General features: G+C 41.9%; 1 protein-coding gene across 1 annotated transcript in view; it reads right to left on the bottom strand.

Moving 5' to 3' along the window:
• IBSP (integrin binding sialoprotein) overlaps positions 1-10,428 on the bottom strand; it is a 37,022-nt gene extending 26,594 nt beyond the window's left edge. The window contains exon 1 of the mRNA XM_056558277.1: positions 10,413-10,428. Coding sequence (XP_056414252.1) covers positions 10,413-10,420 — 8 coding nt within the window. The 5' untranslated portion in view covers positions 10,421-10,428. The remainder of the gene's footprint in view (positions 1-10,412) is intronic.
• Between the last annotated feature and the right edge of the window lie 3,030 nt (positions 10,429-13,458).

Raw genomic sequence — 13,458 nt, 5'->3', positions numbered from 1 at the left:
TCTCTCTAGATTAATTTTTTTTTTTTTTTTGAAGGGGAAAACCACATCAAATATATTTTCACTAACTATAACAGTATGCAGTCTGTTCGTGGGTGACTCTCACCAGTGAAGATGTCTGATGAACGTGTTAACTGATATTGAAATGTTTGGCTCTATGTTATTTATTCCTGAATAGGCAACTTTGGGGCTCTAAAGCTTGATGCAGCCTCTTCTGAAAACTGTAGTAGTCCTCTTCATGGACTGCATTAAAATTATCTTTTGACTAATAACTAAGACAAGTCAAAAGAGTAAGTTTGATTGGATTTTCTTTTTATATTTTGCTTTATTTTAAATATGTAGAAAAACATCAAAAAGTAAGCAACCTTGGTTACCACTCTGCATAGACTTATGTGGCCCACAAATTCCAAAGAAACTTAGTTTTTACCAACCTTCCAAGATTTTTCTTCAACTGCTATTAAAAGTTCCCTTACATTCAGAATCAAAATAAAAAAATAAATACATTTGGGCTTATTCTGTACGTTGATTCTAAATGTTCTGAAACATATAATATCATTTTTGAAAAATACTTTTTAGACGTGTGGTTGTTAGACTATTGAGCAACAAAAAAATGTCTCTAAAAAAAAAAAAGGCAACTATTGAAAGGCCTTTGTTGAACTTCAATACAGTTGGACACATAATTATATACAATCTAGTTAACCATATATTTGATACTAATTTCTCTTGTCTTGTTTTAGTAAAAATGTATAAAGGGATAAAATATATAAAACATAAGTGAATAAAAAGTATAAAGGGATTCTTACCTTTTCTGAAGTGTTCTGAAGCGTAGAGTGAAGAGCACAGATTTAGCCTGTTGTGTTTGTTGGACATATTGCAATATAAACTCCCTCTTTGTTCATTTCTAGCCAATCAAACCACAGGAGTGACATCACCAAGTGCGTTCTCAGCAGAAGAACGTGTAATGTCAACACTTGCGATGGTCACAAAGTTTAGAAATAACGTCCCTACAATGCCAGCATGTTTGTTTCCTTCCATATAATTGAAGGTCTAAGTTTACTGGAAGGGTTTGGTCACCAGTGCCAACATATAATGATGTTTCAGAGTATAGTAGAGGGCAATAAAAACCTTTCATCTAGTTTTCCCTCCAAAACTATTTTAAGTAAGGAGCTTTTGAGAACCAAGTTCACATGCGAATGAATAAGGAACTTATGTTCTTAATATTTAGATTCTCAGGTTAAGGGCCTATTTCAAATAAGTAAAATAAATTGCAAAGTCCCATTTTCATATGTATACTAGGTGAGTACCTGGTCTTGCCCATTCTTTCTACCTAAACCTTGTGGAAGAGGAACAACAACAATGATATATAAATAGCACAATATTTTATATAAAAAAAAAAAAGTAACATCTTTAATTTGATTCATCAGGAAACGCTGGGCGAGTGCTGTCTAATCCGCACTGTGTATTGCCTTTCCCCCAGCTTTCCCAGTCTCCTGAACCCACAGCAGTGATAGGCTGCTTGTCCTCCCTGCTGTAATGGCTGAGGTAGGTGGATGCATTGACCTGTGAGGAAGATGGCTTGGGCCATAACAGGGAACGGAGTCTAAGGTGCCGCTGGCTTTCACCAGAGCCCGCCGCAAAGCGGGATGGACTTGCTGCGGCAGGCAGCACCCAGGTCGCTACCCCTAATATGACTCATCCCCACAGGCAGCTGAGGTATAACGAGGTACAGGAAGGATGAGGCACATACGTAGTTAGGACTGGCAGGAGGTCAGGGCAGGCGGCAATGAAACAAGGTCAGGTCACGTAGCAGGAGATCAGAAGGCAGGCGGCACAGGAGCAAGGTCAGTAAACGTAGCAAGGGATCAGATACACGGGAAGGCAAAACACAATATAAATGGTTTCTCTTGGCAACTAGGGCACAAAGATCCAGCAGGGAACCAGAGGAAGTGCCAGAACTAAGTGCCGGAACTAAATAGGGTAGGTTTGGGACATGCATCAACGCACCGGCAGAGACGGGCAGGAGAAGAGGAACAGAGTGGGGCTTCCAAGCGAGCGAGCCCCTCAACGTGAGGAGAGGGGCCAATAGGACCAGAATAAGACGGGGTGGAAGGTAAGCAGCAGTACGGGGTTCGCATACGGGCGCATCCCGCAATGTAAACCGCCGCACTACTGGCAGTGGGGGGAAGAGCCCTAACACCTGCACTCCTTACTGCAGCAGTGCTGCCATGCCCTCTCTCTGCCCACCCCCCCTGATGTCTTCTCTACACCCCTTACTTTTCTCTCAGCCCACAATAAATTGTTGTTGTGAAGAGTATATTGAATATATAAGAAGATATTGTTACTGTTCGTTACTATGGATATCTTTACGTTATTTATTAACCTTTTCGGTACATTTTCACTGCCTATATAGATATCTTGCTCCCACAATATCTGATTTATATCGGCACAGTAGCCTAATCATGTCACTCAATTATATGATTCATCTACACACTTTTGTGGTGTAGCCTTCAAATAAATGGTTAATAATTCCTGCCTGTGTTTATAGCTGTAATGTCTGTCTTGGTTTATGTTCAGACACGGCCATTGGATTTAGGTTGTGGCTGAACAGTTTGATGTTCCCCGGCTACGGAATAGTTAAAGCTCTTAGCCTTTCACCCAATGGCAGTGTGGGTGTGTCTATATATCGCCAGCTCAGTCTAAGTTCTGAGCTGATGATTGACCTGTTGCTACTATGATGTCTGTTTGTGCATACATGCCGCTATGAAGTCTGTTTGCTTGTGCAATAATGCTGCTATGTCTGTTTGTGCATTATACTTCTATGTCAGCTTGAGCATTTACCTTGCATTTATCTTGTGATATGATCTGAGTTTTAGCTATGGTTATAGTTGTGACAACTTGCGCTCCAGCCACTCACTCTGGCCGTGAGCGCATTGTCCCCTTCTCTCCCTCAGCCGGCGGGGCTGGGATTCGCATCGCGTCACTCACCTATGTCCTCTGCTGCTTCCTCTCATCTCCGCCTCATAGGGCGCATGTGTTCCGGAGCTCTACGATTTAAAGGGCCAGTGCACCCGTAATTATCCGTTGCACCTGTCACACTGCTATAAGTTTCTGCACCTCCACATACCCCTGCCTGATCTTTGTTGCCTTAGTGCCTGAGAGAAAGCATTCCTGTGTGTTGCCTTGCCGTTTTCTGACCTCATTGTTCCATGACCGGACCTTGCTCCTTTGCTGCCTGCCTACTGAACTCCTGCTACGTTCCTGAATATGCTCCTGTGCCGCCTATCCTGACAATGAGTTGCTGTATCCTACCTGTGCCTCGAACCTCCTCAGCTGCCTGTGTGGTCAAGTGGTCGAGCCGCCTGTATGCCAGGGGGTAGCGACCTGGGTGCCGCCTGCTGCTGCAAGTCCATCCTGCTTTGCGGAGGGCTCTGGTGAAAACCAGTGGCACCTTAGACCCCGCTCCCTGTGCAATTTGCCTCACAGGTCCAGCGGATCCACTACCACAAGTGTTCCTGTCTACTGAACCGTGAGTGTTACAGTAAGATTCGGTCATGGTTACCACTGAGGTACCTCTGCCAGAAGTCTCGGATTTTCCTTCCGTTGTGGTGCACCAGTCTCAGCAGTTGGCCCGACAAGTGCAGAAACGTATTCAACTGTCTGCTACGTTGCAACGATTTCTAGCCATGCAGCAGCAACAGCCACAACCTGCTCCAGTGTCTCCACCAGTTCCTGCAGCGTCTTCAGGCGGTGACCTGCTTACCTCCAACTTGACAATGTTTCTGGCTTAATTCCACAGTGTCTTTGAAGAACTCGCATGTGCTTCTTCTGTCGAGATGGCTCCTTTGAATCTCTGCCAGGGAAATTCCTCGATTGGTGGCTATGCGATCCAATTCCGCACTCTGGCCTCTGAGCTGGCATGGAACGATGAGGCCTTGTGTGCCTCTTTCAAAAAAGGATTGTCTTTCAGAATAAAAGACACCCTCACTGCCCGAGATCCTCCATCTTCTCTAAGTGAATTAATCCATCTTGCTACACATATTGATGTGCATTTTGCCAAAAGGCAGGAGGAACTATGCTTCGAGAGGGAACCAGCTCGTACTCGGAGATTTCCTCGTTTGGCTCCTGTGTTTCAACGCCCATCGCTACAAACTCCTGTGCCTCTTGCTGAAGAGGCCATGCAAGTAGATCGTTCTCGCTTGACACAACTGGAGAGATCTCGATGATGCAGTGGGAATTTGTGTCTGTATTGTGCTAGCCTGGAGCACTTTCTCAAGGACTGTACAGTTCGCCCTCAGCATCCGGGAAATACTCGCACCTAGGGCACGTGGGAGAGGCGTCCCTAGGTGTGAATACTACCTCTCTTCGCTTGACCATTTCTGTACAAATCCACACTTCAGTCAAGTCATCATTCACTACTTCTGCTTTTTTTGGACTCTGGTTCAGCAGGCGACTTCATTGATGCCTCCTTGGTCCACAAATATCATCTTGCTGTTACTCGGCTTGCCAAGCCTTTGTTCATCTCCTCTGTTAATGGGCAACGTCTGGACTGCTATTCCGCACAGAACCTCTTGTTTTGCAAGTGGGTGTTCTGCATCAGGAAAATATGGAATTCTATGTGCTACCTCACTGCACTTCAGAGCTTCTTCTAGGTCCCTCTTGGCTCCAACGTCATTCTCTGCAGCTTGATTGGAGATCAGGAGAGATTACTCGCTGGGGACAGTTCTGTTAACATTGTTGTCTCAGGAAAGTTAAGCCTAAACTTGTTTCTTCTCATCCTCCTCTGCCAGGTCTGCCTCTTTCATATCAAGATAACTTGGATGTCTTCTGTGAAAAGCAGGCCGAGACTCTTCCTCCACATCATCCTTACGAATGCCCCATTGATTTACAGCCTGGGAATATGCCACCCCGTGGAAGAATCTATCCTTCGTCTGGTCCTGAGACTCAAGACATGGCTAAATATATCCAGGAGAACCTCCAAAAGGGATTTATCCAAAAATCCTCCTCTCCTGCCATAACAGGTTTCTTCTTCATGGGGAAGAAGGATGGTTCTCTCCGTCCATGTATTGATTATAGGGGACTTAACATGATAACGGTCAAAAATCGTTATCCACTTCCTCTGATCTCTGAGCATTTTGATCGTCTATGTGGTGCCAAGGTCTTCACAAAATTGGATTTGCGGGGAGCTTATAATCTGATTCGTATCCGTGAGGGTGACGAATGGAAAACAGCCTTTAACACCCGTGATGGACATTTTGAGTATCTGGTGATGCCTTTTGGTGTTTGCAATGCTCCAGCCGTTTTTCAGGGATTTGTAAATGATATCTTTCGAGATCTTCCCTACACCTGTGTTGTCATATATCTTGATGATATCCTGATCTTCTCATCCAACCTAGAGGAGCATCACACACATGTTCGTCTGGTTCTTTAACACCTCCGTAGGAATCATCTATATGCCAAACTGGAGAAATGCCTTTTTGAGAAATCAAGTCTTCCGTTCCTCAGTTACATTGTTTCTCATCAAGGCCTGCAGATGGATCCTGATAAACTGACTGTGGTTTTGGATTGGCTTCGCCCTGCAGGACTTCGGGCTCTTCAATGCTTTCAGGGATTTGCCAACTATTATCGTCAGTTCATCCCACACTTCTCTTCCCTGGTTGTTTCTATTGTGGCTCTCACCAGAAAGAACTCTAACCCTAAGTCGTGGCCTCCTGAAGCTGAAGAGGCCTTCACATGCCTAAAGACTGCATTTGCTTACGCTCCCATGATTTGTAGACCTGACCCGGAGAAACCTTTTGCTTTGGAAGTTGATGCCTCTTCCGTAGGAGCTGGTGCCATTCTTACCCAGAGAAACTCCATGAGTAAGACTGTAACGTGGTTTCTTCTCTAAGACTTTCTCACCAGCAGAGAGAAACTGCTCCATCAGAGATTGAGAACTACTTGCTATAAAACTTGCCTTGAAGGAATGGCGTCATTTGTTAGAAGGGTCTTCACATCCAGTCAGTATCTACTCTGACCCCAAGAACCTTCTATACCTTCAGTCTGCTCAACGTTTGAATCCCCGCCAAGCAAGGTAGTCTTTATTCTTCTCCAGATTTAATCTCTTCATTGATTTCCGCCCCCGGTGACAAGAACGTCAGAGCTGATGTTCTTTCCAGGTCCTCTGAGGTTGTGGGTTTGGACTCCTCGTCTAGGCATATTATTCCTCCATATCATTTGATTCCTGTCTCTCCAGACATTCTTCAGCAAGTTCCTCCAGGAAAAACGTTTGTGCCCACCAGATTGAGATGCAAGGTTCTGAAATGGGGTCATTCTTCTTTTTGGTTGGGTGGTGGTTGATCAGTTTTCCAAGATGGCTCACTTTATTCCTCTACCTGGTCTCCGATCTGCTTCACAGCTGGCAAAGCACTTCCTGCAACATATCTTTCGTTTACATGGTCTACCAAATTATATTGTCTCGGATCGAGAAGTTCAGTTAATTTCTAAGTTTTTGAGAGCTCTCTGTTCCTGTTTTGACATCAACCTAGACTTCTCCTCTGCCTAACACCCTCAGTCCAATCGGCATGTGGAGAGGGTTAACCAAATTCTGGAGACTTATTTACGTCATTTTGTCTCAACTCGTCAGGACGATTGGGTTGGTCTTCCTTGGGCTGAATTTTCCTACAACCATAAGGATTCCGAATCCATGAGGACTTCTCCGTTCTTTGTCGTCTATGGACATCATCTCCGTCCTCCTCTCCCAGTCTCTGTTTCCATCGGTGTGCCAGCTGTTGATGTTCTGATCCGTGACTTATAGTCCATCTGGCAACAGACTCGGCAATTTTTGTCTCAAGCCTCCTCTCGCATGAAAACCCAGGCTGATGAAAAAAGAAGATCTCCTCCGTCTTTTTCTCCCGGTGATAAAGTATGGTTATCCTCCAAGTACATTAGTTTCAAAATTCCCAGTTACAAGTTGGGTCCTTGCTTCCTGGGTCCGTTCGAGGTCCTGCAAAGAATTAACCCAGTCTCACTTCCAAACTCCTTCCATGTGTCACTCCTCAAGCCTCTGGTAACTAACCGTTTTTCTCAAAAGAACACTACTTGTATTCCCGTTTCTGGTTCCTCAGGTGTATTTCAGGTTAAGGAGATCTTGGCTACAAAGTCGGTGCGAGGTATGAAATTCTTCTTAGTCGACTGGAAGGGATTTGGTCCTGAGGAGAGATCCTGGGAGCCTGAGGAAAATATCCTAGATCATAGTCTTCTCGAACATTTTCTCAGCCCCAAAGGAGACCAAAGGATTGGGTGCTGTGACTAATTGCGCTCCGGCCACTCACTCTGGCTGTGAGCGCATTGTCCCCTTTCACCTTTGATCACCCATCGTAAAAATAGGACCATTGGAGATAAGTTGAAAAGATCTACTAATCAAAAAGTTACCAACAAAAATTCAGGTTGCAAATGGCTCACCAGTTTTAGTCCCACTGTTCTCACAACTTAGCTGCTGAGTCCGTAAAGTTGGGTAGTAATCTCCATTTAGTTAAAGATCTGATATCATGTCTGTAATGTCCATTTATTTGTTTTTGTGTTTTTATGTCTTGGGGTCTGTTCAGACATTAGTTTTTGTCTGAGCAGTCCCTGGCTAGGGAATAGTTAAAGCTCTTAGCCGATGAGAACTCAGGTGGGGCAATTTAAACCTGAGCTCTGCTACACTCTGGGCTGGTGATTAGTGCAATGCTGAATATGTCTGCTTAATAATGCACCTTGTATTTATATTGTAATATTTCTGAGTTTTTAACCATGGTTAATTGTCCTGTTTATCATAGATTTTAGTCTGTGTTACATTTGTCAGTTTTTAGGATATTTATGTGCGTTCTACTTTAGCCTTGTTTCTTAGTCCATGTGCACACTGTGAGAATCCTGACCGGTGTTCCTCCTCGTTGTGGAGTTTGATTTTGTGGAGTTCAGACTCATCCGTTTCTCTGTCATGTTCCGTGTTTTATATTTCTGTTTTCTTCTAGGTCAGTATTCTGATCACACGGTGGAGTGTGCTGGCTGGCTAGAAGTCTATCTGGAGTTATTATGCTGTCTACTCCTTTTGTGGAGTGGGGTGTTTAGTATGTTCTTTGTATGTGTCCAGAGTTGTTTGCTTATCTTTAGAATTTATAGTACATGCACTAATCAAAGAGTACATGATCACTGATCTAGTGTTTCCACTGTGCTTTACCATTGGTCTATAGTGTCCTCTGTGCTTACTCACTGATCTGTGTCCTCTGAACTTAATCTGTTTATGTTAGTAATCTGAGTCCTGTGTGAACAGTGTTCTATGTTCCTGATCAGTTTGGTATTTAGCATTCAGTTCTTCCACCCACATAAATCACCCACATAAAAGAGGCACATAATGGTAATGTCAATGTGAGGAAATTCACTGGCCTTGAAAGGGTTAGATAACCCCCTAGAGGCAGCGACTGACATTCTTACCTGTTTAGGACGGAGGCTTATTGGATAGTGGAACTTGCTGCTACAATGGCTACACAGGATTGAATAAAAGATACATGGATGGTGAGTGCAGTCTTTGCTTTGTCTTGTTCTATGCATTACTACTCTTATCAGACGTAGCACCGCCCATATCCACATCCCTTCGGGTTCCCAGCGTCAGATAAGGCTTAGTTATATCACGGATGGCTACAAGTAGTTAAATGGACGCAAATGTTCTCAAGTTGCTCATCTTGTCTTCAATGAAGGACCTGCACTTGGTGATATGTGGAGCGAGTCTCCTGGGGTACACTTTTGTACTGTGGATGGCTGGTGGAAGTTGGAGCACCCAAGATGGTGTAGGTGCAGGAAATCCCTGGTTTGCTCACAGAGGTTATACCCATGGGAAATCTCTGCTACATAGATTACAAAGGGCAGCTTTACGGCTACTTGTCCCTAAGCTGGGGCCAGAAGCCTAATACAGATGTGCAGCTTGGTGGAATCTGTGTGCACTATATAAATAAATAATTATTATTATTATAAGAAATTAAGAATTTGATGCCTTTTCCTCAGGTGCTGGACTAGGGTACGAAGACGGCAGAACAGTTCAGCGTTAACGTGTAAAAAGCAGGAGGCCTAACATGGTCCTTTTAGCTACAGTGGCCTGGCTTGACCTGTTCCCTCTGGTGAAAACACAGCTAGTACATCCTCTGCTATCCTATACTACTATCCTATATATATATATATATATATATATATATATATATATATATATATATGGGAAATACTAAAAGATGTTATAGAATGACTGTGCTGAAGTTATATGTTTAGGACATGGGTGAATTCACATGTAGAAAAATATCACATTCACAGAGATTGCATTTATATGTCCATTTTATCCAAAAACTTGTTCACTTAGTACAAAAGTATAATATGCAGGATGTGGAACAATATATTCACCCAGTGCAGCAATATCGCAGGTACCATACTCAGCACAGCGTCTTTAGAACATGTTAATCCCCTCCTGGGGCAGTCCGTTCCTAGCCGATGTGAGTCGCCTTCCTTAGGGAAAAGATGAAGCACTCGCTGGCGTGCGAGCAACAGTCGGGACATTTCAGGAATTATCTCCCTTTCTCAACCTAACTTCCGTGCAACCACCAACAAAATACGTACAGGTATCCTCACACGAGATTTTCCTGTCTGAAATTCAATGCTAGCGTTCTTAGCCATTGATTCCAGTACACTTCTCTGATTCAGCTTCCTTTTAACCTGTTCGTTACCATTTCCTTCCACTTCTTCCAGAACCAGCCACAACATGTCTGATGTTTTTTTCTATAAAAATAAACCTTTTATTGGAAACGTATTCCCTTTCATAGGATGTGTTGCCGCATCCCCTCTTATTATGCCATTGCAATTCTGGCAGGCCCTACAGTGAAATGTACCTTTTTTTCAAGTAAAAAAAAAAACTATGTTTAGATTCATTTTTCACAGCAATGTCCGAATGAACCAAATTGTTCGCTATAGATGTATTTTTACGGTACGCGAACCTAGGTCTCTGTTTAAATAGGTTACCATATTTTTCATCTGCTTTCAACACATTAATATTAATAACCTTCCTTATTAGTTTTAAATCGGCATCATATGTAGATAAGAATGTAAAGCCCCTATCTTTTTGTTTGTTTTAGCACCCTCCTTTTCTCAACTGATCTCTAGATATCTGATCCACTATCTTTCTAATTTCTACCAGTTCAGCCCTCTCATAACCTCTTTGGACAAATGTATCTATAATTTTCTCCTTATTTTTTGTGTATTCCTCTTCTGTACTGTAAATTCTTTTTGCCTTATTAATTTCCCCTTGGGGATCCCTTTGAACACTTGTGGAGCATGTCCGATCTTCTTATGTAACAAGTTATTCCTTCACTTTCCTTGGTGTACAATGTAGTCTCAAATTTCCCTTCTTTTACACATACCTCCACATCAAGGTAGTGCATATGGCTAGGGCTGAATTCACATGTAAACTCTATGGGGGAGATTTATCAAAACCTGTCCAGAGGAAAAGTTGCTAAGTTGCCCATAGCAACCAATCAGATTGCTTCTTTCATTTTTTAAAAGGCCTCTGAAAAATGAAAGAAGCGATCTGACTGGTTCCTATGGGCAACTCAGCAACTTTTCCTCTGAACAGGTTTTGATAAATCTCCCTCTATGAGAGGATGACAACTATTCAGATATTCTAAATACTCCATCAGTTCTCCTTGGGTCCCTGTCCACAGGACGAAGACGTCGTCCACATATCTTAACCACTTTTTTATGTGGAAACCTAATGGGTGTGCTGGTACGAACTTTTCTTCAAACTTCTTCATATAAATGTTAGCTAGACTAGAGGCCACAGGGGACCCCATCGAAGTCCCCTGCTGCTGCAAATAAAAATCTTCCTCAAAATGAAAGTTATTTTAATAAAAATTAGTTCTAGCAGACTTATCAGGAATCTTATTTGTGCATTGTCCAATGATACACCCTTAATCAACTCCTCTCTGATAGCTGACATACCTTACTGTGAAGGGATATTCATGTACAGGCTTTTTATATCAAGTGTACACAATAGTTCATCACCATCTGCAGTCAGTTCTGAATCATGATTCAAGAAACCATTAGTATCCTGCAAGCAATTTGGCAATTTCTTAACAATTTTTTGAAGGAAAGAATCAACATACACTGCTAATGGGTAAAGGACTGCGTCGACCCTGAGACTATGAGACGTATCCCTATGACTTTTCGGCAAAAGGTATAATACAGGAACATGGGGATTCATATTAGTAAGCATTTCTTTTACCTAATTAGAAATTAACCCATTGTTAAATGCATCCTCTAATCTACCATCCACTTTTTGAAAACTTTCCAATAGACCACTGTTCACATTTGGGTCAAATGTACTTCTTTTTTTCAGTTTACCTTTTAACCCCTTAAGGACCAAGCCCATTTTGACCTTAACGAGCAGGCCAATTTTATTTTTGCATTTTGGTTTTTTCCTCCTCATCTTCTAAAAATCGTAATTCTTTTATATTTTCATCCACAGACCAGTATGAGGTCTTGTTTTTTGCTGGACCAGTTGTCCTGCATAATAACATCACTCATTTTAAAATGTATGGTTCAACCAAAAAAATACTATTTGTGTGGGGAAATAAAAAAATAAAAAACACAATTTTGCACATTTTGGAAGGTTTCATGCCATATAATTTACAGTGAAAATGACATGTGTTCTTTATTCTGTGGGTCAATACAATAAAAATGATATCCATGATTACATACTTTTCTATTATTGTTGTGCTAAAAAAAAATAGCAAACTGTTTAACCATATTAGTATGGTTGAAATCCTTCTATTTTGACGACCTATAACTTTTTCATTTTTCCGTATAAGTGGTGGTATGGGGGCTAATTTTTTGCACCATGATCTGTACTTTTTATTGATACCATATTTGTCTATATAAAACTTTTAATAATTTTTTATAACATTTTTTAATAAAATGTGACAAAAAAATGTTGTGCTTTTTTTTTATGGGATCAATAACATTATATCTTAATAGTTTGGACATTTACGCATGCAGCAATACCAAATATGTGTATTAATTTATTTTTTACTTTATGGTGGTAAAATGGAAAAAAATGGCATTTTACATTTTTATTGGGGGAGGGGATTTTTCAATTTTTTTAAAAACTTTTTTAAAACTTTTTTTACTTTTATTTTTACACTTTAATAGTTCCCATAAGGGACTATTTATAGCAATCCTTTGATTGCTAATACTGTTCAGTGCTATGAATAAGGCATAGCACTGATCAGTGTTATCGGACATCTTCTGCTCTGGTCTGCTCGATCTCAGACCAGAGCAGAAGACCCGTGGCAGGGGAGGGGACCTCCATGCACCATTCTGGATGATCGGATTGCAGCGGCAGCGCTGTGGGCGATCCGATCATCCATATTTATGACTACACTGCCGCAGATGCCGTGATCTGTATTGATCACAGCATCTGAGGGGTTAATGGCATACATTTGTGCGATCATGGATGTCGGCCATTACCGGCAGGTCCCTGGCTGCGATCAGCAGCCGGGACCAGCCGCGCATGATCTGAGCATCGCTCCAATGCTCATGGTCATGTACAGGACGTAAATATACCTCCTGGTCCGCTAAGTACCGCAGCACCAGGACGTACATTTACGTCCTTGGTCATTAAGGGGTTAAATCATAGCTATTATCACCTTTTCACCTTCTTCATTTTTATTCTCATAAACATGGGTGCAAATTTTCATTTCACTGCCTATCAGTTACCCTGGTACAAGTAATAAAAAGTACAGTACAATGGAAAATATTTGGACTCAGCATTGAGTGGACAGGATTCAATCCTCAAATAGTGCAATCCCCAAATATATTGGTTATGTGTTCTACCTGTGACAGGCTGTTCATTTGTTAACATTTAGCACTTAAAGGATTACTCCGCAGAAAAACATTTTTTTAAAATCAACTGGTGCCAGAAAGTTAAGCAGATTATTAAATTACTTCTATTTAAAAATCCCAATCCTTCCAGTATTTATAGGCTGCTATTTGCTCCACAGGAAGTTCTTTTCTTTTTGGATTTCCTTTCTGTCTGCCCAAAGCGCTCTCTGCTGACACCTCTGTCCATGTCAGGAACTGTCCAGAGCAGCAGAGGTTTGCTATGGTGATTTGTTCCTGCTCTGTACAGTTCCTAAAATGGACAGAGGTGTCAGCAGAGAGCACTGTGGTCAGACAGAAAGGAAATTCAAAAAGAAAAGAACTTCCTGTGGAGCAAATAGCAGCTGATAAATCCAGCTGATAAATACTGGGAGAATTAAGATTTTTAAATACAAGTAAATTACAAATCTGTTTAACTTTATGGCACAAGTTGATTTAAAGATAAATGTTTTCCAGCGAAGTACCCCTTTAAAGGGACAATTGGATGGAGATATATTGCAGTGCCTTAAAGTATTACTGTCATTATCAACA

The sequence above is a fragment of the Hyla sarda genome, chromosome 1 (assembly GCF_029499605.1).
Source record: "Hyla sarda isolate aHylSar1 chromosome 1, aHylSar1.hap1, whole genome shotgun sequence".
NCBI lineage: Eukaryota > Metazoa > Chordata > Amphibia > Anura > Hylidae > Hyla > Hyla sarda.
Note: the sequence above shows the minus strand (reverse complement) of the source record. Positions and strands in the feature narration are given on the sequence as shown.